This window comes from Simochromis diagramma, unplaced genomic scaffold (assembly GCF_900408965.1).
Source record: "Simochromis diagramma unplaced genomic scaffold, fSimDia1.1 OVJJ01000293.1, whole genome shotgun sequence".
NCBI lineage: Eukaryota > Metazoa > Chordata > Actinopteri > Cichliformes > Cichlidae > Simochromis > Simochromis diagramma.
In genome coordinates, this window is record NW_024386801.1 from 15,516,586 (window position 1) to 15,539,034 (window position 22,449).

The 22,449-nt window shown below is 40.2% G+C and overlaps 1 protein-coding gene and 1 long non-coding RNA gene across 2 annotated transcripts in view; one reads left to right on the top strand and one right to left on the bottom strand.

Annotated features, from left to right (window-relative positions):
- The window catches only part of LOC120730050 (A disintegrin and metalloproteinase with thrombospondin motifs 20), a 75,990-nt gene that overhangs the window by 12,766 nt on the left and 40,775 nt on the right, over nucleotides 1-22,449 (bottom strand). The window contains exons 16-28 of the mRNA XM_040026144.1: nucleotides 20,935-21,030; nucleotides 19,087-19,253; nucleotides 18,670-18,799; nucleotides 17,834-17,960; nucleotides 17,541-17,751; nucleotides 17,282-17,446; nucleotides 16,733-16,903; nucleotides 15,797-15,916; nucleotides 14,354-14,461; nucleotides 12,734-12,898; nucleotides 10,950-11,219; nucleotides 9,689-9,850; nucleotides 9,305-9,481 (exon numbers count right to left, since the gene is read on the bottom strand). Coding sequence (XP_039882078.1) covers nucleotides 9,305-9,481; nucleotides 9,689-9,850; nucleotides 10,950-11,219; nucleotides 12,734-12,898; nucleotides 14,354-14,461; nucleotides 15,797-15,916; nucleotides 16,733-16,903; nucleotides 17,282-17,446; nucleotides 17,541-17,751; nucleotides 17,834-17,960; nucleotides 18,670-18,799; nucleotides 19,087-19,253; nucleotides 20,935-21,030 — 2,069 coding nt within the window. The remainder of the gene's footprint in view (nucleotides 1-9,304; nucleotides 9,482-9,688; nucleotides 9,851-10,949; nucleotides 11,220-12,733; nucleotides 12,899-14,353; nucleotides 14,462-15,796; nucleotides 15,917-16,732; nucleotides 16,904-17,281; nucleotides 17,447-17,540; nucleotides 17,752-17,833; nucleotides 17,961-18,669; nucleotides 18,800-19,086; nucleotides 19,254-20,934; nucleotides 21,031-22,449) is intronic.
- LOC120730051 lies at nucleotides 108-5,042 on the top strand. The gene is made up of 2 exons (XR_005695040.1): nucleotides 108-603; nucleotides 1,468-5,042. It is a non-coding gene; the product is annotated as an uncharacterized LOC120730051 (long non-coding RNA).

Genomic DNA, 22,449 nt, shown 5'->3' on the forward strand with positions numbered 1-22,449 from the left:
TGACACTGCACACACACGCATCATACACATTGTAATTATCAAGGCATTTTAAACACAGGGCCCGCTCAGCTGACAGACGACATCAAAGCCAAGGGCCAGAGCCTGAGTGACTAGTCCCCAAGCACGGCAGATTCACATACCTGCTGCACGCTCACTCAAAAAGCAAAACAGAACTCTCCTTTACCTCAGACAAGAGCAGAGAGAGGCAAACAAGTTGGAGGGGGGGGGAGATGAGGAGTGGGGCTGGCCCCTCCTCATTCTTGTAAAAGAAGCAGGAAGAAAGAGAACGGCAAAAAAAAAAAGGGGTAGGGAAAAAAAGGAAATCACAGCCATACGAGCTGCGCTCCCCCAGCTGAACTGTATCTGCGTTTTAACAGTGGAAGAAAAGACATTATATGGCATCGCGCTCCTCCCGCAACCCTGCCAGCCTCATCTGTCAGCCATTACTTAATCATGGCCGATAACACAGAGCACAGAGAGCTGGCACAGCGCGTGGGACCAGAAGACAGTTTCACCTCTGAGAGCAAGAGGAGGGCAAGGACTCAGGGACCTCTGATTCAGCCATCTACAGCTGGGTTGCTTCACTCACCAGCACCCACTCAGGTAAGACCATTTTCCCTATCAATCAGCCTGCTGCTTGTCTTTTATGTCCTGCATTTGTACAGTGTCAAACTTAAAATATGTCTGTTTTTTTTATTTTCTTGGTGGAAAATTGATCAACACACATACTTATGTTAGTTTTTAGTGTATTTTACTAATGAAAAATTGCTTCATATGAACTTCCACATATGTACTGTATGTTTTATTAGTTGTGTTGAACTTCTAGTACTATTCAGGTGTGCTAAGGTGTAGCAGTGTTTTGAATACAGGTTCACAGTTCCTTGGGAAAAACGTATAAATCAACAGGTCACACGGGAGGGAAATTAAACCCTCTTGAGACAGATTTGCCCTCCCACGTTGTCCCAGCAATTAATTTCAGATGATTTGGCGGGCTAAGCCCACTGTAATCCAGTGAGGTTCATTTAGGCACGATGTGGATTACTCTAAAATGGAACGACTCAACAGCTTTAAATTTGGCAGTTGGAAATCAGCCAAATAAAACAGCTTTTGTTAAACAAGTTTTCTTTTTTTTTCCCCATGCAGAACAAAACTTCTCCAGAGGAAGACATAATTAATATTTACAGCCACATGTAACAAAGAAGCAGCTTTTCATTATTTTGCTTAGTGGCTCTAAAGCAGCCTTTTTGAGTTGATCAAGATTCACAGTTCTACCACAAATCGCATAATTGAGTGCTAAACCAAACCCAGCTAATTCATGCCATTTTTCTCCTTTTTTGCATGCTACAAAACTACAAAATACAGACCTCTGATTTTGATTAAGTGAACACTATGATCTCATATGGATGCTCCAACTGGATAATCAAACTGATATCAGATACCTTTTTGTGCATCAATGCCTTTGTCTAGGACTGGCAGGCAGAAACCTCGAGATGACCCAACCCACTGCTTTAATCTAAACAGGTAAGCCAACAGAACACATGGAAATTGTTAAAACGCCCCAGGGAACCTTGACTGTAGTTTAAAAATGTGTCACACTGCTAATAAATGGATATGACCTTGCAGTACCTTGCAGAGAGGAAAGAAAATTCCACAAAACCAAGTAACCACCTCGCTCAGACAGACTAGTTTGTCATCATGGCCTTAAGCAGCAAACATTTACTGCTGCTTGAACTATAATTATGAGATGAAGAGGTTTTGTTTGGCAATAAAAGCAGAATTCAGGTTTGTTTTATGTTGGAACTGAAAAATATTATGTACCTCCTCCTAAATCCATCTGCATGCTGGTTTATCCCAGAATTTCAGCTTTTTTCTTAGTGTAATATATCATCATAGTAGCTTTTTTTTAAATTAAAACAAACTGGATCATAGGACAAAAAAGTATATCTTTCGCGTTTAAAATAGCTTTGTAGATATAAATCCTAATAGAGGGACAGGGACAATTATGGTGTTGTATATTGACTACAGTAAGTGGTTCTAACTGAGTACACATCTTAAAATGTGAGGACCATGGTTGCATTCCAATCACATTGCAGCATGCTCGCAATGCAAGGGGATGGTAATACCAAGCATATGGCAAACTGTAGTCGCATACAGTCTTCAAAGGAGCTCAGTGCTGACCTGGAGGAAGAACAGAGTGTGGAATCATACTCTCAAGCACATGTTGTCAAGGCTGAGTGATAAAATATCACTCAGTTGAGCAAAGTTGACTTGTCCTCATTAACCATGCTAACCCAGCAGAGTCTTAATCTGGTAGGAGTTTAATAGGTGGGAACTAACCAAACGCTGACATAGTTGACATAGCGACATGTCTTGAGTAACTATGTTCTTGGCATGCAGTGGAACACATCAAGTTCAGATAAGGAGAAGAGGAAGACGTGGTGTCACAGAATATGCAGGCTTTTCTGTTCATGGTCTTGTTTTGCAGGGAGGTTTCAGAGACAGAAGCCAAAACAACACATGTTATCAACATGGGAACAGCTGGTAAGAGTGGCGTCATGGGGCAAAAGAATGTCAAGAGTCATAGATCTTTTCTATCCAACAGGCTAAAACACCCAATCAGACTTCTTCATCCTAGTTTCATTGATTTATACTGAATATCCAACTCCAACCAAGTTTATAAGATGCTTTGAAATTAGAACAATGACAATGCACATACAGTATATTAAGATGAGGATGCAGTTCAATATATTGGCCTAACAAGTGATGAATTTGAAATGATGGAAATGATGATTTTGTCATATTATTCGTTTATGGATGCAGTTGACTTTATAATGTGGAAACAATTTCTGTCTATCCAGTTTTTCACAGATGTTTTGACGCAAGATCCACATTGAACTTCCAAATGGCTAAAACTAAGCACATTCTGACCTAAACGTGTAAGTATGAACTTGCCATAAAGTGTTAAATAAACAGCAGGTTGAGCGGCATGTACAACAGTCTCCAACACAGTTTGCTTTTCAAGTCAACACCACTCAGATAGAATATAACAAGTGACATAAGGAAAAAATGGACTATCCAGTCAATTTTTCCAACTCTAAAGATTCCACCGAGACATTTCTCAATGAGCTTGTTAAACATCCTGCAATGAGCGCTATAACGAACACAGCCAAAAATGAAGAGTAGTCATATAAACATAAGAATAAAGCAAATTCTTGATGGCACAACTTGGAAAAACACAAACAGCAGATCAGTTACAAGTCATAAAGTAGTGACCTGTGACACGGGGCAGCCAAGTCAAACTTCCTCTTCCTGCTAAATGTTACGCAGCTGCTTTTCTTTTTACAAACAGCAACGTATGGAAAAACTCAGAGAAGAGAAAGAGCTGAACCTTTCAATTTTTTCTAGGAAAAAGAAATGTACAAGGAACTGATGCAAAGGAATCTTACACTTAATGCATATTTTCAAAGTGGTATTCAGTTATGTTTTTAGCCTTTGTGTGGAGATTGCCTTGTTTAACTTATAGATTGTTTTTCTCTGTTTCGCCATCATTTTCTTTTTGTTTTGTAGCTCTCCAACACTGTACCTCATTTTAGCCAAGTCCAAGGATGGTATCAATTCTTAGCAAAGGAAAATTTTTCCACCAGAGAAAAAATACAATAGGAATCAATACAGAAAGTAAATAACAACAATAAAGGAGAACAGATAATAGTCAGGTCTCAGAGTTCCTCCGTCAATCCAAATGCATCATGCAGGGGTCATGTGGTGAGGTGGAATTAACATCCTTTATAACTTAAAAAAGAAACAGAACTACCAGGTGGTGATACAGCACTTACAGTAGAGTCTGATCAAAAACATTAAGGTTTTTATTTTAGCTAAAAGTTGAAACAAAGCGCTATTCGCTCTGTTACTGAAACTGACCTAGAACACAGTATCAATCATTATCGCACCCACAAGAGGGGAAACAGCTCCATTTCACTTCATCACTTGATAGCATCGACATGCCCAAACATGAACAGGCCCCATTAAGTCTGTGGTGGTAGCCTCATGTGAGAGGACTTTTCATGTAAGTGGAGTCTATGAAGTAACTCCTGTGGGTTTAAAAACACTTCACAGTGCTTCACTTAAAGGAATGAGAAAAAGCAGATGTTTTGTACCTGTGTGAAAACACGATCATGTTCTCTGCCATTCAGCCAGCCCGGAGAAGACCAAATTAAATGCTTCCAGAGACCTTCAATCCCTGTCTCCTCTCTGTTCATCTCACTGCATCAGCTCCCAAGCTGGATCACCCACAACAGCTACGCTCACTGAATGGGCACTTTATTTTCTTTCAGTAGCTTTCACACACTCACTGTGCTTCAGCAGGAGCAGGAACGGCATTAATAGACTTCTCCTAACTACTCATTAAACTAAACTAGATCGTGACAATACTTGTGCAGCAACCTGCAAAGATAGCTTCTGATATCATCTCACAGCATCAGTGCCACCTAAATCTTAGCGGTTTGCCAAAATGTGTAAGCCCCAGTGATTGATCCTTTATGTTAAAGTCTTTTACCAATTTAGCACACACAGCAATGATTGTTCTAGTGAGAAGCACCAGGAAGCCGCTGCTCCAATAACCTAAACTCAACTAGCACACGGGCAGCATAAGGAATCACAAGGCTGATGATGTCACAAACAACTGCCCCCAAAGTGACAGGTTTGATGTTTCCCCCCTGTTGCCCTCAAACTGGAGTCAAGTATGTCAAAGCTCTACATGTGGATTTCATTTGAAGCAGCATGATTAGCGTGCAGACGCTTTACTGTGATCCCCCCTCCATGGGAAACCCACACTCGACGGGAAGTGGTATGTTTTTGTTAACAACAAACAGGCATAAATCACATAAGTGGTGCAACACAGCCGTATCACTGGTCCTTACACCCAGCTGACATCAAGATTGCTTTTAAGGTAATTACCATTAGCTAATGATATTTATGTTCCTAAAAGTTTATGTTGAACTGTGTGCCTATAATCCGGAACCTGTGCAATAAATGTGGTAATTGTTTTGTGTCTTTTTCTCTTTTTAAAATACTCTCTGATGGCGTGTATTGGGAAAATGAATATGACTTTGACAGTAACTGATCAGTCAGACCTTTCTGGTTACTTACAACAGATTGATGGAAAGACACTTAAGTCAGTCAGTCAGTCAGTCAGTGAAGAAGCAAGTAAACAGTTGAATTTATCAAGATATGTTTTTTAATATGTAGAAGGTGCCAAAAAGGAAAACAAAAATGAAATCAAGGGCACAACAAGCAAGATTAGTGTCTAAGATTAAGTCTCAATCTGAAAAGGTGAGTTTTGAAAAGTCAGTTTAAGGGTGTAAACATTTTATAAATCGAGAGGCAGAGAGCGAGAGAGGCAGAGCTCATTTATGAATATTTCCAAGATGGTAGTATGTACTCAGGTTTATTTCCAGGATTGTTGTCTGGTTTAAATATATTGAGAGGGCTTGATTAAAATGGATGGCATTTAAGGGTGTCTCCGCAAGATTACAAGGATTTTAATAATACAGTCTCTTATGAAATGTTTTGACAGAAAAAAAGGCGGGATACGTTTAAATATTTGATTTATGATGTAACATATAACAACTAACATATACACTACTGCTCCAAACTGATATGTATAAAACTGATGGTTTAAAATTATAAAAAAAAAAAAGATTTGGTATATACTACAAAGGTAAGATGCTTTTACATAAGGTAAGATAAATCCAAAGCCATGAGCAATATTGGAAATGTTAATTAAAACAACTGCCTGCCCCCCACCTCCCCGCCATGCTGCTTGATCTCTATCTGGCCTCTAAGCGTCTCCTATTTCACCTGAACAAAAAAGGTTTGTTTGTATGAACAATAAGTGCGTTTTGAGCCTCTCAAATCATTGTGAATTCCTAAATTATATAAGAGTTTATGCATTACAGAAGATGAATAGGTAATTGTAATTTTGAATAGAAAAAGACTCAGTGATTATTGTGTTGTGTACATTGGTGCTTTGTAGGTCAATAGTTAAAATAATCGTTTACTTTTAAAGAAAGAAGTAAAGAAGTAATTCTGGCATATTGTGGGTTATTTGAAGCCTTTGTTGAAATGCTAATTTAAATATAGAGTTTGACAATACTTCAAAGATTATAATTGCCTGCATTTTGCAAACAGTGTTTGGGTTTTTTTTCAGAATTTCTACTCCTTTCTCCAAAAACTAAACAAGACTTGCCAGAAAAAATTAATACCAATTATTGTTGCGGTTTAAAAAAAGAAAAAAGATAACATTACACTGTCTCCAGCCAAATGCATTACAGAGAGCACTATTAATACAATGGTAAACAGATGTGCCACCCAGCGCTAAGGTTTCATTTGGACTCTGCATGTTTTTCTCCAAAGAGATTAGAGAAGAAAATGTTAAAACACATAAAAGGAAAAGGGCCTGGAGTGTTATTACACTGTAATGTGCCAAGGTATGTGAAAAACTATAGATACTATAGAATCAGAGTTTAAGTTTTCCCCCCAAAGATTAAATTATTTAAAGTATTACTGAAAAACAAAACAGTAAAGTCAAATTGAGGGTCAAATACCAAAATACCCCTAATGGCCCACAGATCACATCTTTTCTATGGGGTGCTGTACGTTAACTTTGTACATAAACTGTATGTGTATTGCATGTACACAGTATGTAGAGCATATAAATGTACTGTATATAAAAAGCCAGTGCACATGAAAACAAACTCTTTTTAAAGTCAGTTGCTATTTACCTTACCCCTTGCAAAGCAACGTGTTTTTTTCTGTCTTGCTGTTCCTCGTGCAACATTTTGGCTTTATGACATTCACTAAAGTCCAGTGTTATTTTTTTGTTGTTGTTTGTTTGTCAATAAAACATTACAGTGAGAAACAACACAAGTTTCACAGTTATGTTTCTTTAATGTTCTTTACAGTTGGAAACAGCTAATTTAACATATTTATATATTTCGCATGTGAATGAAATAAATAGCAACAAGAACAACAACGCTCCAAAATATGCAAAATAAAGCAGAGTTGGCCCTTTGGGTTTGTGCAACTTTGCACCACAGACTTTAATAAAACGACTGGGAGTGAAACTGCCATGGGTGAGGAGTCTCGGTTGTAGTGGAAAGTCGTCACACAAATACGCAGGGAGAGAAGCAAAAAAGAAAAACCCACAAAGAGAGGCAGACTGCGATCCTCCTCCACTGGGAAGGATACCAACATAAACAGAGACCAAGCTGCAACACTTCACCTGAAATATTTGTCATGATAATTTTTTGGCTTAATCCAAATGTAACTGGGAGGATTTACACATGTCACAGTGTATAACTGGTAATTAAGCATTAGTGGAAGCCTGACTCTGCAAATATAGATTCAATCCCTGCACGGTGTGTAAGTCCAACACATACTCAGACTGTATATGGCAAATGCACTGTGTTTACCTGGATAAGTTACAAAGTGTTCACAGTTTACGTTACTAATACTTGACTGAAGAGCTGTCTTTTACTGAGTTAAACATTTCAAGTCTTTCATCCATATTAAGGTTGAATGTGTGCCTAGTTGCACCTGTAATGACACAAACACGCCTTCACTTCAACATTACTAACGAAAGATGAAATGTTAAAGAAAAAATGGCTTCAAGGTTCGGGTGTTTAGTTGCTCTTTAAAGATTAGAACAATAAGAGCAGCAAACATATTTCTGAAATAATATTTAGTCTTCATGCTAATATAGAACATACTTTTCACCTGACAGCCGAATTTGGAAATGATGTGGCGCTTTGAACATGTTGCCTCTCAGTGTAGCAGAGTGAATGCAAAAACCAAAGCAGAATTTGGTCTTTGCATACTTTGCTTACTTTTTTTGTACGTAAAAAAAGACATCAATAACCCTCCAAATGCAGAATTATTTGGCGGACGTGTGAAAAATGTCAAATAATTCAAGTGAAGCATTACACAAGTCTAAACTGCAACAAAATATTAAAGCTGCAACAATTAATAATACACTGTAAACAAATAAATATGATTCATTTGAACGAAATCCTTCAGGAATAAAACTGGCCAAAGGATGAAAGAGAAACAACAATCGACTGTAATTTTACACAAAGGAGGTATCTGCGTGCTTTCTTTGATCAACAATAATAATGAACTTCTCAGTGGTTTTGATTTACTGCACACTGCCTAAGCTGAACTGATGCTATCAACCAGAAACAGAATAAATAAATAATTTCTAAGCCTGGAAATATGATAAAAATTTAATCTTCACAATACCGATAAGTCATCAATATTTAAAATTAAGTTATTAGCACCTTATTATGATGACGTATCCCCTTCTAACTGGAAGATGAAGTATACACAGTGAGAACTGGGACACGTCTGTGAAAGCTGTTGGAAAGTATGGAATTCTCCCGTGTGACGTACATTACATCATATATTAAACAACCTTTACTATAATGCCTCTTGTTGAAAAACTTTGCATTTTAATTTGAGGTTTTAAATCTAATTTCAAAATGACTTTTTACGTCTTTTGTGAAATTCTCTTTTTTCCCTTAAACGTTACTGCATATATTTTCAGTTTAACCCAACAGAGATGCATTAAAATGTAAGTCAAAACAAAGTATGGAAAATCTTTTCCTCTGTACAAAATGTCATTATTCATTGAGAGACAAGAGAGGTTTGACCAAGAGCACCAGCGAAATATTAAATATAACCAGCTACTTGCAAAATATCATCATACTGTACAAAAATACATATACAAAATGCACTGATAGTCGTTGTTGTTGCTGTTCAATAAAGGTCATAATATTAACTCTTATACACAAATATACACTTGTGTACTTTGGGCACAGGGTGAAGACAGCAATAACAATATAAATCATTTACTTCACGCCTCATGTATAAAATAAATATTTTCTGGAGTTAGAAATATATGGCATTGTTAGACAGCACTGTCCTGATTTATATGTTTTAATTTGGAGCCTTGGCTCATAAATGGAATCCATGTGTTTTTAATGATTCCCTAAGTGGAGCAGCATTGTTTTGGGTATGTTTTTCCTCTTTTTTTTAAACTTGTAATCAGCCCCATGCCACTGCAGGGCCCATCTGGGTGGGCTCGAGCTGGGTAGGCAACAGTGGTGCGAGATAACCCAGCTCTTGCTTCAGAACCTTTGATAGTTTCAGGCTGAAAACACACTGAGAACGCAGATCTGAAGTAAATGCAGCACACACCTCTCTTGAGGAAGAATAAGCACTGAAGGTAAATTAGTTAGTACTATCATACCGGCTTCCATGGGTCACGGTGCCAGGAGGCAGAGCCTGGGCAGGACTGCAAGTTGCACTGCTCCATGTCAGGTGGCTTGTCTAGGATGTCACAGTTGTAGTCGTTGAGCCTCTGTCCATTGGGCCTTTGACATACCACCAGGCGAGTTCTCCTCCCTCCACCACAAGTTTGGGTGCACTGAGAGGAACAGCAAACAAAATGTTCTGTTTTTCAGATTCCAGATCAGTTTGCTTGGACTTACAGAGACATGACTACCAGATTTTTAGACCAAGTCCCTGTTTGTGTGATAAAAAATACACAAACAAAAATGGGGATCGCATAAATGGTCGATGGAAAACAAAAGAGATGAGTGAACTGCACTTCTAACTATAAATATGGTCTCACCTCTCCCCAAACACCGTAGTTCCACAGAGGACAGGGCCCAGAATCACAGTTCTTGGACTCAGCAGGTTTAACCCTCTCATCACAGTAGTTGTTGCTGCGTCCATCAGCATCCTGACAAACAACCACCCGCCTCTGGAAGCCTCCTGCGCAGGTGCTGGAACACTGGAGAGCACACAAAATATGCAATTATCTTCAGACAATGATTATGATTAATTCAAAATGATTGGACTACCAAGCTCTTGAATTGACATCTAACATAAAAAAAATGTAAAGTCTCTTTATAGAATCTATTTGCAGCAGTATCATGTTTACATGAGTCTAAAGAAGAAACTCCAAACTTTCAGTCTCCACTGCACCCATTATTTATGAAGTGTAAGAGTACATACATAATGCCACTAGGGACAATCTGAGTAAAAGTGACCCATATGTAACACTGCATTTGGTTTCACACTGATAACTGGTTGGAAACACATGAGCAATTTCATGCCAAATGCATGTAAAAAGCTCTTTTTATATAACATTAACAATAACACTACTACCAACAGGGACAACCACACCTACACTGACCTTCCTCCACACATGCAAACACTATGCAGACGTAAAACTACCAAACAAGGTTAAAAGGATTAAAAGAAGAAATGAAACATGGCATTCTATCTGAATTTGGGCCAACGCGATTCAAAGCCAAGTATATTAAGAGCCTCAACTGCCTCAAACTATTTGGATTTGTTCATGCTGAACTAATTTCAGCCAAGGAATCAAGGCACTACCTTTTTAATCTGTTAATAGGACCATCAAAAACAACACTTTTGATACCATATTGTTTTTTTTTGGTATTGCTAAATACCAGTCACTGACACTGACATGAAATATGACATTTGCTATGTATACACTGCAGCCTTCAGTATTCCTTTTAAGCTGTCCATAAAGTCCTTTACCATGTATGGCCGTCTGCCCTGGGAAATGAAAACATCTGCTACCTCACTCCTACTAGATGTGTTCGCAAGAATGTGTTTACACACACACACACACACACACACACACACACACACACACACACACACACAAAGGTCTCTCAACAACATGTTATATAGGCATGGCCTGTATATACACTGCTGGTTCTACATTAATATGAAAGCTTACTTTTGCTGTATGTAAAAAAAAAAAAAGACATTAATAACCCTCCAAATGCATTAAAAGGAACCTTGACAAAATATATGTGAACCCTGCTATTTCTTCAACTATCTCATGCTGAACATACTGCGCCCCAAGGTCCGGTCCTCCATTGGTTGTCTGCTGAAGGCACATTCCAGCTGCTGTGCCCTGGGTGACGTCCTGGATCCTGAGGATATTCGTAGGGCTGGTCATTAATGCGTTGGCGGTGGTAAACAGAAGGACAGGGCGCAGCAGTACACTCCTGTTCTGTCACAGGCCTCTCATCCGGGTCACAGAAAGACTGGTCCACTGGCTGGGGGTAGTTGGAGCAAACAACTTGTCTGGTGGCTCTTCCTACACCACAAGTCACTGAACACTGTGGGAAGGTGTGGGAAGAGAGCCAAAGAGTTTTAAACAAAGGTGAAATAGAAGAGCTGTGATTTTTAATGAGAAAAAAATGCTTGGAAAAAAGAAAATCTACTGCATGTTCTGCAAAGCTCTGAGAACTATATGATGTTTTTATAAGACAGAAAAATGTGGGCTTTTGGATACCTTAAGTAAGAATCAATGTCGTCTTTAAAACCTCGCTACGTGTTGCACTATGAGAAGCGCCGTCTTGTGTGACCAATTGCGGAAGCTACACTACCACCACCACTACTAGTCTGACCAAGACAGACCGATCACCAATCACACAGGTTTCCCAGAACCCCCTTTATAATAGCCCCCAGCCCCAAACCAAGCATCCCTGCTTTCTTCCCTACAAAGATCACTAGAACTCCTCAGCGGTCCTGGGCCAAAATGATCCACCTTATGCTGATGCAACCATCAAGGTTAGACCATTAATGTGGGTATTTCTAGTTTAAGGATTAACTACTAAGTTATATTTGATGTACATATTTACATCAAGAGATATTCTTCTAGTAGTGGTTGTTGCATAACTGTAACACATCAAGTAGCTTGAGTTTTATGTTTGTTTAGCTATTGCTAGCTGAGCGTTAGTGATTACTGCTACCACTGAATATTGTCAGGTAACCATTGATGGCGTCTTGCCCTTGCCCAGCTGCTTGTGGGTTGACCCATCCCCTCAGGCATCACCTGGGTATCAACCACACAGAGGAATCTCTGGGATGCCTGCACTTCCACGAGCACTGTGGAATATTGCTTAGCAGAGAACCGTGGTTACACTAGTAACCAAACATTTTCTATATACTCCTAATGTCTGGATAGTGAATGACTGCTTACCCTTTTTTTAAATTTTGCTTTTGATCAATTTCAAGATTTTTTTTTTAAATTTATCTCTCTCATGACATTTTTGTTGGATGTTTTCCATTTTCTGAATTACATTTGAGCAGTGTTGTTTTCACTGATGTTCCCATGAACAGATTTGCAGTATTTCGTGGTGAGTTCTTTTGATGGGAAGCCCCCATGAGACTAAAAACATGAATACAACAAGAGTAGAAATCAACATTATGTGACATTAAAATGTAATGCAATTAGGGGGGGGACAATGGGAAACTCCCTTTTAATAAGAAAAGTCCTCCCACAAAACTATGCACAGGGAAGGCAGCCGTCCGCCTCGACCAGCTGTGGTGCGTAGAGAGCAAAGAGGAAAAACATGATGAGTGAGAAATCAACAGACAATATAGAGTTAGCAGGTTGGTCCCACCATAAACTGTAAATCAAAGAAATCTCACTTGGGTTCAAATAGTATAAGGAATTTGTTTTTCACTCAAGCAAATTCATGCAAAAACTACAGCTCATCACTGACTCCATGCAAATGCTGGTTTAGTGACGTCACGAACAGTGTTTACAGCTCATTGTGTTTCAACACGATTTGAAAATTGTTGGAAACATCTGTTTCTATACGACACAACTGGATGTTTTACTTACAGGTGACCATTCTCCGGCGTGCCATTGCCCACAGGGGCTGAAGCAGGTGGCAAACTCAGCGGGGCGGGGCAGGTGGGCGCAGTAGGATTCGTCTGCCACTCCTCCGTGGACATCTCGGCAGCTGACATAACGAGCCCGCTTTCCCTTGCCACAGGACACGGAGCACTGCAGGACATGCACATACAAGCAGAGCTCTCTCACGTGTTCTCCATTCTTTAACTTCTTTGCTTCTATTTAGTACATGGGGATCTGCCAGGCCCGGGAGCCATCGACAGTCCCCTTTGAGGCCTTCCCCAAACCGCAGCTCAATTCATGCCAAAGCATTCACTTTTACCTACTAAAACGCTGTCAAACCTAAAATGAGGACGTGGGCCCAGCTAGTGAAATGGTTTTGTAAAGAAGGAAGGGCAAGCTTTACTGTGATATTTGGTAGCACGAAGCATTCAAAAGGTACTGCTGTCTAAACACAGGCAGAAAAATCAGCTCTAGATTTGTGTGCTTCACTTTACTGTAACCCCTCGACCATTTTGGGCTAGAGAGAAAATTCAAATGGTTCCCGAGAGATGAGAATTACAATACAAAATACATCCAGGAGTGCTGTATGACATGATGCTTATGATAAAGGGTTCAACTTTACCTCATCTAATTCAAGTCACTGATCTGGATCTTTTGGCCATGTTCAAAGTATTGGTGCCTAATTTCATTACAGTAATAACCTGGCTTTTTTATGCAGGAAAGGAGCAACTTCATTATGTTTTTTAAACTTATATACTGTGACTTCTTCACCTTACAAATGAATTCATTGTCACTGGTATCCTAACATAACTCCCTCAGCGCTCATAATTATGCTCTGTAGGTTTACTCCTGCCATCTCAGCGCGACACCATGGAAACATTTCTGAAGAGATGAATATCTAATGCAATCAAGCAGCTCTAGCTCAAACAGAAACATTAATATCGCTTTCATATCAATGTCACACTGAGGATGGCAATGCTGCTCCTTGGGGAATGCATGCATGTATATATGTGCATGTGGAGCATGTGTGTCTGAAAGACCATACTGGCGCTGGCCTCTGACATGTGAGCTCACACCGGTTTTTCAGATTGACAGATGGGGTTCAATCTCAGAAACCGAAGACTCGTGTTTAGATGAAATCTGGTTTCCATTTGCTCCGAATAACAATGCAAAGTATTAGAAAGGCGGAGGGATCTCTTTGCCAAGACACTGGAGCCTGCACGTGTCTGCATATTGTATGTCTGTGTGAGTGTGTAGTTACAGCAGGGGGTAAAACAGAGGATTGTAGTTATGTGCAGTATGTACTTTCTAGAGGAATGTTGAGATATACAGTGAAGTTGAATATGTCAACCTAATATTCGTAAACACATAACATGACTTGAGTGTGGTTGAGACACACGCACAAACCGCACACAAATTGCTCCATCAATATTCTTATTTTTCATTCTTTGTCAGAGGCCTACAGTCCTACTTTCACTCAATCTACACACACAGTGATGAACAGAACAGTACAAAGATTTGTTTACAAGTCAACAAAACACTGCGTTTATTCTGCTTACTTGAATATGCTCTAACAGATCCACCAACCTCAAGTTATTTCCTTACCGCAGTCCAAGAGCCATATCTCCACTGAGTCAGGAACTGCGCAGAGTTGTCTGGACGAGGCGTGCTTTGTGCTGGAGAGGCTCGAGGACATGATGGCATCTCACAGTCCTTCAATGACAAACATTGTAACAAACTGCTCTGTGATGAGCTAATAAGCAAATATGCAAGGATCTTAAGTTGTCTTAAAGGAATAGGGTAAATTAAACAAATTTGGGCAAAATATGGTTATTTATACAATAAGTTATAATATACCCCTAAAATGTATATCTTTCCATTGCACCTTTCTAAGCCCTAGAACCCTAAAATTTAGTACTGTTGAAGACAACCTGAAATCTAACACCTAGAAACAATCACTTATCTATAAACTTTAAGATCAGTCAAATGCCTTGAGTGTCCATCATTGTCAATGGACATCAAAAAGATTTTTTAAGTCAGTGTTACCTGTATGTTTCCCCTTCATTCTGCAGAACTATGCATGTTCCAAGATTGACACTAAAAGACTCTACCTAAATTCTAGTTTCTTTATATGCATCTAAAATCTGAGTAAAGGGAGGGTACCTTTGAGCAGAATTTATGACCTCAGCTTGTTTGGAAGCCAAACAAAACACCATTATATTAGTTTTCAAGCTAAATCCAGTAAGATTTAAAGCGGCACTTGTCCATGTCTATATCTTAAAAAATAATCTGCCATATCGAGCCTTACCACAACTTTTAGCTCACTGTTGACCCACAGCTGCAGTGTTTAGATCAGTTCCATCACTCTTGCCAACCTTCTTTCCAGCCACAGCAGGCAGCTGTTTTCACTCAAAAGGCTCTGATAAACCCACTTTACACTTGTGTTACCTGACCAGCACCAAACCACAATCAGCTGGCAAGTAGATGGGGAACATAATAAAGTGTTTATCAATTTAAAGTGCTAGTCTCCCCATTGGGAGCTGGTAAAGCCAAAACAGGAAGGTTAATGTTGGACTTAATGCTGATATATTAACATTCATTTGTAGCTCTGACAAGAGTGTTGCTGGCACTGCTTCATTTCTGGTGGTTGTTCAGATAGAAGAAGTGTTTTAAAGGTGATAAAATACAGATGCTTTTAGTGCTTTTTCCACTTCCTCTGAAGTAATCAGAAATTACTTAATGCTGCTTTAAAGTGACTTAGGAACATAAACTCATCAGTAATCTAAATTGTGCGTGCCACTTGCCGGATTTACAGTAGTAATGAGCGTTGTGTGTGTGTGTGGGCGGGCGGGGGGATGCATTTTGGATTCATATATTTGAAGGTCACATTACAATATATTTTCAGGGAGTAGTCCCATAAAAAACTTAACTGTTTGTGAAATATTTCGCATTATGGTGAAATTACGGTAAAATCCACTTAAAACCTATTAATTAAGACTCTTTATGGTTGACTCTTGACTCGATGCACGATCTTAGGTTTCTTTTTACCTGACTGTCTCTGGGCATCGCTGCAGCATTGCACTCTCTGTCATCTACTGTGTCGCCGTAATCCCCCGACACACACCTTACAGCTCTCATCTGGTAGCCATGGTCACAGGTCACTGAACACTAAAAGAAAAAAAACAAGTTACACACATGCGCACCTATGCCAACTCTACTGAAGTTGGAGGTTGAAGGTTGATATCTTAGACAGGGCCTCAGTCAAGGTCCTGCTCAGCAGAGGCCCTGACACGTACACACAGACATCCATTCACATACACACCTGGAGCCTCAACTCGACCCTTTACCCAGTTCTTAATTCACATACAAGGCTCTCCCATCATGTTTAGGTACCACACGAGAGCACAGAAAGTGCCACAAGATAGGTTTATTTGATCCGCAAATTATAATTACCCAGGCAGTAATGAGTCGATATATTCCAGCTCTGTAAATACTACTATCTGACTTAATACAAACAAGTCTGGGAGCGCATTATTAGTTACAAAACTACACTATGAATGGTGAAAAACGCCCATTCATGCCTGTTTTATTTAGTTTGTTCTTTACTAAATTGTAGTTAAATCTACCCAGAGACAGAGGGAAATTTGTATATTTGAATGTGTGTCTCTAATAGTGTGGGTCAGGTTTAGTCTTACAGGATATGAGGGCAAAGTGAAAGTAGCATAAAGGAAATGGGAGCTGGTGTCACAGTAAGCACACTTTGCTGTAACTTGCAGGTATATCAGGTTACACACAAATCTACACTGAGTCTCCTACTGCCACATTCTCTCTCTTTGACCACACACATATCCACAACCACATACACAGAGTAAATCCTAGGCACTCACACATGCAACCCATTTCCTCAGTCAAACACTGAATTGAGTCACCTCGCCCCGCTGTGTCAGTGTGTGTGTCTTACTCGTGTGCGTGCGCACAACTCACCGCTCCCCAGACGCCAACTTGCCAAGATGCACACTCGGGCAGCTCGCAGCTTCCCACGGCAGGGGGTTTACTTGTCATGTCGCAGAGGTGCTCGCTCAGCTTCTCCTCCCTGGCTCCCATGCTGCAGGACACTTGTCTGTGCCTCATCCCTTTCCCACAAGTCACCAGGCACTGATGGTAGAAGAGTTGTAGGTTGAGGTTTGTTTGTTTTTTATGAAGTTACTGAAAATCTACGAAACAGTCGATGGTGAGTACACATTTTTATGCTAATTGTCCTGTCCTATTTATGCCATTGGTGTGAACACTATAAGAGAAAGCAGTTATACTTCAAGCTGCAGGCTCAGGGTATCCCCTGTATTACATCACATATACACTATATATAGTACGCCAGTAATTTGATTGTTTATTATTTGCATGTGGCTTTGCAGAAGCTTACTTTTATGAGGTGTGTTGAACTCATCTTCTCATTCTGAGGAATAAATCATTTCTATTCTGGGATATCTGTTTCTGTGTGGTCATATCTGCATGTCTAAGAGCATCCAGGCTCACCTCACTCCACTCACTGATGATCCACTTCGGACACGGGTGGTCGTTGCAGGTTTCAGTTACCACCCTCTGGTATTCATTGCATTCTCTGTCCACGAGCCGGCGGCCCAAATTGTTCATGCAGTAAGACTCCCTGCTACGGCTGCCACGTCCACATGTCTTAGAACACTGCATATAGAAAAGTCATGCAGGTTGGATGCCTTAAACGTCCTTAACCGGGCTAGGCCCTCACAATGTACAATGTAATTTCCACCGACTGTACCTGTGACCAGGCGCTGTACTGCCAGCTCTTCAGCAGACAGTCACCGTGGCAGGGCTCTCTGGTCGTTGGTTTGGGGATGTCTGCACAGGCACTGGTCTCCATTCTCTCGCTCTGTCTTTTCATCCGGTTGTACTTCATACACTGAACATCCAGGTTGCGATAGCCTGGGCCACATTTAGCTGAACATTCACTTTTTCCAGCAACGTGCCACCTGTGAGACAGAGAAGGGTTGTCATGAGGTGTCTGACTGTGGGCGTGCAGTGGAAGTGGGACCGTGGGACATTAATACACACCTGACTTCACAGTCTGTGTTGCATGGCTCGTTGACGGCTTCGGGATGAGGTAAATGTTCACAGCGTTGGTCCGACACCTCAAGGTGATCGCTCCTACGTACACACACTCTCTTCCGTCTTCGCTCACCTACACACACACACACACACACACACACACATGCACAAACAGTGAAATAAAGCAACGTTCAGATCGTTCAACATCTGGTAGTCACTTTACTTAAAAATATCACATTTCATCGCCTTTAACAAGTCTTGCTAGCTTTCTAACATTCAATCCTTCAGCCTTAGGGGTGTGCAGGTCTCACACCCCTCAAACACACGCTGTGCACTCTGATCCACTGGGAAACTGAGTAGCTTGCTACTAAAACGGAAATTTGTGGGGTGTAGTAAAACCAGGCGAAGGTGAAGGTGTCAGGTAATGCGATTACCTGGGATCAGAATGGGGTTGCAAAGAAGGGGCTCTTTAGAAACCAGAGGCTGATTGAGTAAGTTTTTAAAATCTAGAGGTGTGAGTAACATGATGGAGAAGAAATCAAAATATTAATAATATTAATTAATAATAATATTTGCACTGAAGCTCACACTATACATTTTGATCCTGTATACTTCACACTTTTGGAGTGTTTGGCCATTGACTCTTCACAAAGACAAATACTGCACATTTTGAACAACACTGAGCTTAAACAATATTCATTTCTATATTTATGAAGGCATCCCAGCAGCTCAAAAGGTCCCTTCCCCCCCCCCCATTTCTGAAGTGATTTTAAATTCACAGAAGCCAATGAAAAATGATCCTGTTCTTCATGTGTGGAGATTTGGAAGCCAAGAGATCTTACCCTGGCAGATGCGGTTGCACTCGAGCCAGGAGCCTGAGGGATCCCAGACAAACTGCTCCCTGTGTTCCTCAATGGGTATGTTAAAGGAGTAACGAACATCTGGGTTGTAGAGGTTTCCCACACACAGGACCTGTGGGAATAACGTTGGAAAAGGCGAGGTCAAAGGTCTGACATGCTTATTATTTTGTCCACACAGAGTTCTCACCTCTTTAACAGAGGGATTAAGATCAGTGTGTCACTAGGTGAGAACGAAAGCAAACTTTTGCAGAAAAGAGACGCAGAGGTGAAAACTGAAGCGGTGTGAGGAGAAACATTAACAGAAGAACACACAGTATGCAAATAATCAAAGCAGAACTGATATAGTAATAACATAAAGGTGATTTAAGCATTAAAAGAAAACAAACTTCCTATTAATACCTGCAGAATGAGCTCCTCCTCAATACGGTCAGTGCAGTTAATGCGCTCAACTTTTGTGTCTGAGCCGCTGTAATCAATGACGGTTCCCTTGAAGTCGATTTCCCTTTTGAACATGGCCACCACAAAGTTTCCATTCAGGAGGAAATTGGAATGGCTATCGGATAATGCTGGAATGACATTCGAATAAGAACGACACATTTCACCACAAGAGACAGAAGAAGGAAAGCTTTGCCCTCGCAATTTGAAGTTTGGGGAATGCGGGAGACGGCATTTGTCACTTTCAGCCTACATTTAAAGTAAACAGTCTGGCAGACAGCTGCCAACCTATTGTTCTGCCGTCCGAGGAGGTACCGTATGTTGAAACAGCGGTGACACCAAATTGCATTTATTTGGAGTCAGACTCCGGGACTCTCTTCGGTGATTGACACTGGAGTGGAAACAAAGGATCTTCACTGACTGCAAATACACACAAATACCTAAACAACCACCTCTGAATTACAGTCTGTGAGTACATGCCAAAACAATGCATCTAATCAAGCCTAGTAAGAACTTTTGTTGTTTTGCATTTAAATCTGCAAGTTGCGCAATCCCAAATAATCAGAGAGAATTGACAATGATGCACGCAGATAACTTATGGCAACATATCACATATTTCTTATGCATGCAGAAGAATTTGTGCACTGTTCAGAATCGTGTACGCGTAAATGAAGAACAATGAAGAAAATACATTAATGTGCAATTTTCATTACACAAGGAAAAAGAAAAGAGCGAAGAAAAAGGGAGAAAGATTGATAGCACCCATGAGAGTAGCCAAATGAGAAAGCAATTATGTTTATTTACTGAATTCAAAGTAGCACTCATTCAGAGCATACTCGGAGTACTGGCGACAGAGACGTCTGATGTTTCACCAGCTCTGAAAGGCTGTTCTTGACTCACGGCACAGCGCAAACGCTGTATTTACATGATTTTTGTTTTTCAACCTGTTTCGTTGGAGTATTTTGAAATATTGTCACAATATACAAGTAATAAATGGAGAAAAATGGCGCCTGAACTTCAAAGCCACTGACACCCATTTATGTCACCCTGATCTTCTCTAAACAAATTCCTCCATATTGCACCAGCTGAAGTGGCAAAACTGAAAGGGTGTTGCAAACATTGACCATATTTAATGGAGACAGCACTCCCAGAATTGGCGGGGCAAAAGAGGTCCACCAGAAATTTCTTCTGACAATTGGAATTAAAACATCTTGAACACAACTTGATCCATCTGAAACATGGATGCCTGTACACTTTATAAAGGGGACAAAAGAGCTTCTCTCTTCTCTTTTGCTTGTCTTTTTTCTTTTCCTGTGTCCTCCTCTTGCTCACATGCAAGCACAGAATAGGTCCATCTGACCCTAAAACCCTTATTTCTACTTCCATGCAGCTCAAGCTCCACATGCATCTAATTAGCACTTATTGCTGCCTCATTTATCTTTCTGAGTGGTTGACACTCCATTTGCTTACCCTCAACCAACGCTCCTCACATTTCCTCGATATACGTGCTCAGTAAAAAAAGAGAAAAAAAGTCCTTTTCCTTTCATTTTTGAAAACAGTTTGACAGTAACTTGGCTCGTTTCTCGAGTTCAACCCCTTTTTCATTAACATCTGCCTTTACTGCTCTGGGTCACCGAGTCAGCGCGGTTTATGGTCATGTTCGGGGTAATGGCATTGACCTATGAGATGAGAACTGAAGAAATGTAATGTATACATCTGACTGGTTTGGACTGCCACCGCATTCAGACTGAATGCTTTTAAATTTGACCCGGTGTTGCTTTAAAAACCACACCTTCTTACTAGTACACTCACCGAGGTAGTTGTCATCTTCTGGTTTTCCAGAGTAGCTGACCTGTTTGATATCAATGTTCATGGCTCCAGCTGGAATCCGAACCACTGTGTTGTAACCTAAAGAAGAAGAAAGAAACAAAACCAGGCAAACAAGAGACTGAGACCATTTTTAAGAACTTTCAAGAGGGAAAAACGTAGCTACGATAACACCAATGCACTGAACACTCCCCACTGTGATTTCCATAATAGCTTCACTATGCTACACCAAATTCCTCTTAGGGAAGTTCCAACCACTAGGGATTTAAATGTCACACTTGGAAAAATACAAAAAAAAAAAAAAGTCTAGTCATCTCAAATAACCTGCAGGAGGCCCTGTTATAGTCTCAGAGGCCTGACCGTTAAATTATATGTAATTATTCCCTGGACTTACCTTTGGCCTGTAATTACTACACCAGGCCTGTTGTCCCATGATAAACTAACAGAGAAGGCGACTGAGCATGAGCAAGAGAAAGAGCCTGTGAAGACCAAAATATGATAACCAAGATGCAGGTATGAAGGTTTAACAACAAATTAAGCAAAACACAGAACCAGCGAGACCAAACTGGGACCAGAATTTGATGTGTCACATTTAGCTACTTTAATTTAAAACAGATAGGAACTTTTAGATTAATATAAATATCCAAACTGCATTCATAATGAGCAGCTGTTTGGTGCAACCATTGTCTTGCACTTTTGGTCTCTCTAATAGACTGCCTTTAGTCTAATGTTTGCAACAGGTGGTGGAAAGGTAAACTAGGAGACGATTTAATATTTACTCATTTCCTTTTTCATATAGGCTCAGCTTGAGAGTCACAAGTGAGAAGTGAAAGGAATAAAATACAAGAGGTGGGTTTGATGCGATCTGACAATTAGCCTGACACCTTAAGCCACTCGGGGGCAGCACTTGTTTTACATATCTTCTTCTCATCAGCCTTGTAGATCTCACACATTCATGCACGCAGATGTGTAGGTCTTTCTCTTTCTGTCTGTTAGTCTTGCTTCCCCTTGATTTGAAATGAGCTGCACCAAACAGAGATGACAGACAGTAAGGTTTTTTTGTCTTGACACTTTTCACTCATAAAGATTTGCGTGAAACAAAACAAAAACCTTGCCAAAGTTGTCTTTTGAGTTCACTGTTACTACTTTTAAGTGCTATGTCACATTCACTACCTAGAGCCACTTGGGGAACGATAAGCTCACAGGGCCACAGAAATACATCAGGAACAGCCAACACTAGTCCTTCCCTGAGGCTACGTGGTATCTCCTAGCTTAGCGACTGACCGCACACACAATCAGCCCTCACCACAGAGTGACCCAGAAAAGAATAGTAAATACAACACCCCGAGGTTAAAACAAACAAACAAAAAAAAACTTGCACTTGTGGAATGATTTGGTTTACCTTGTACAGACTACTTTCTGACACTAGCGAGAAGGAATACTATATAGTATTTGCTTTGCTAAAGAAAATTAGCTTGTGTTTTTAATCCCTTAAGCATT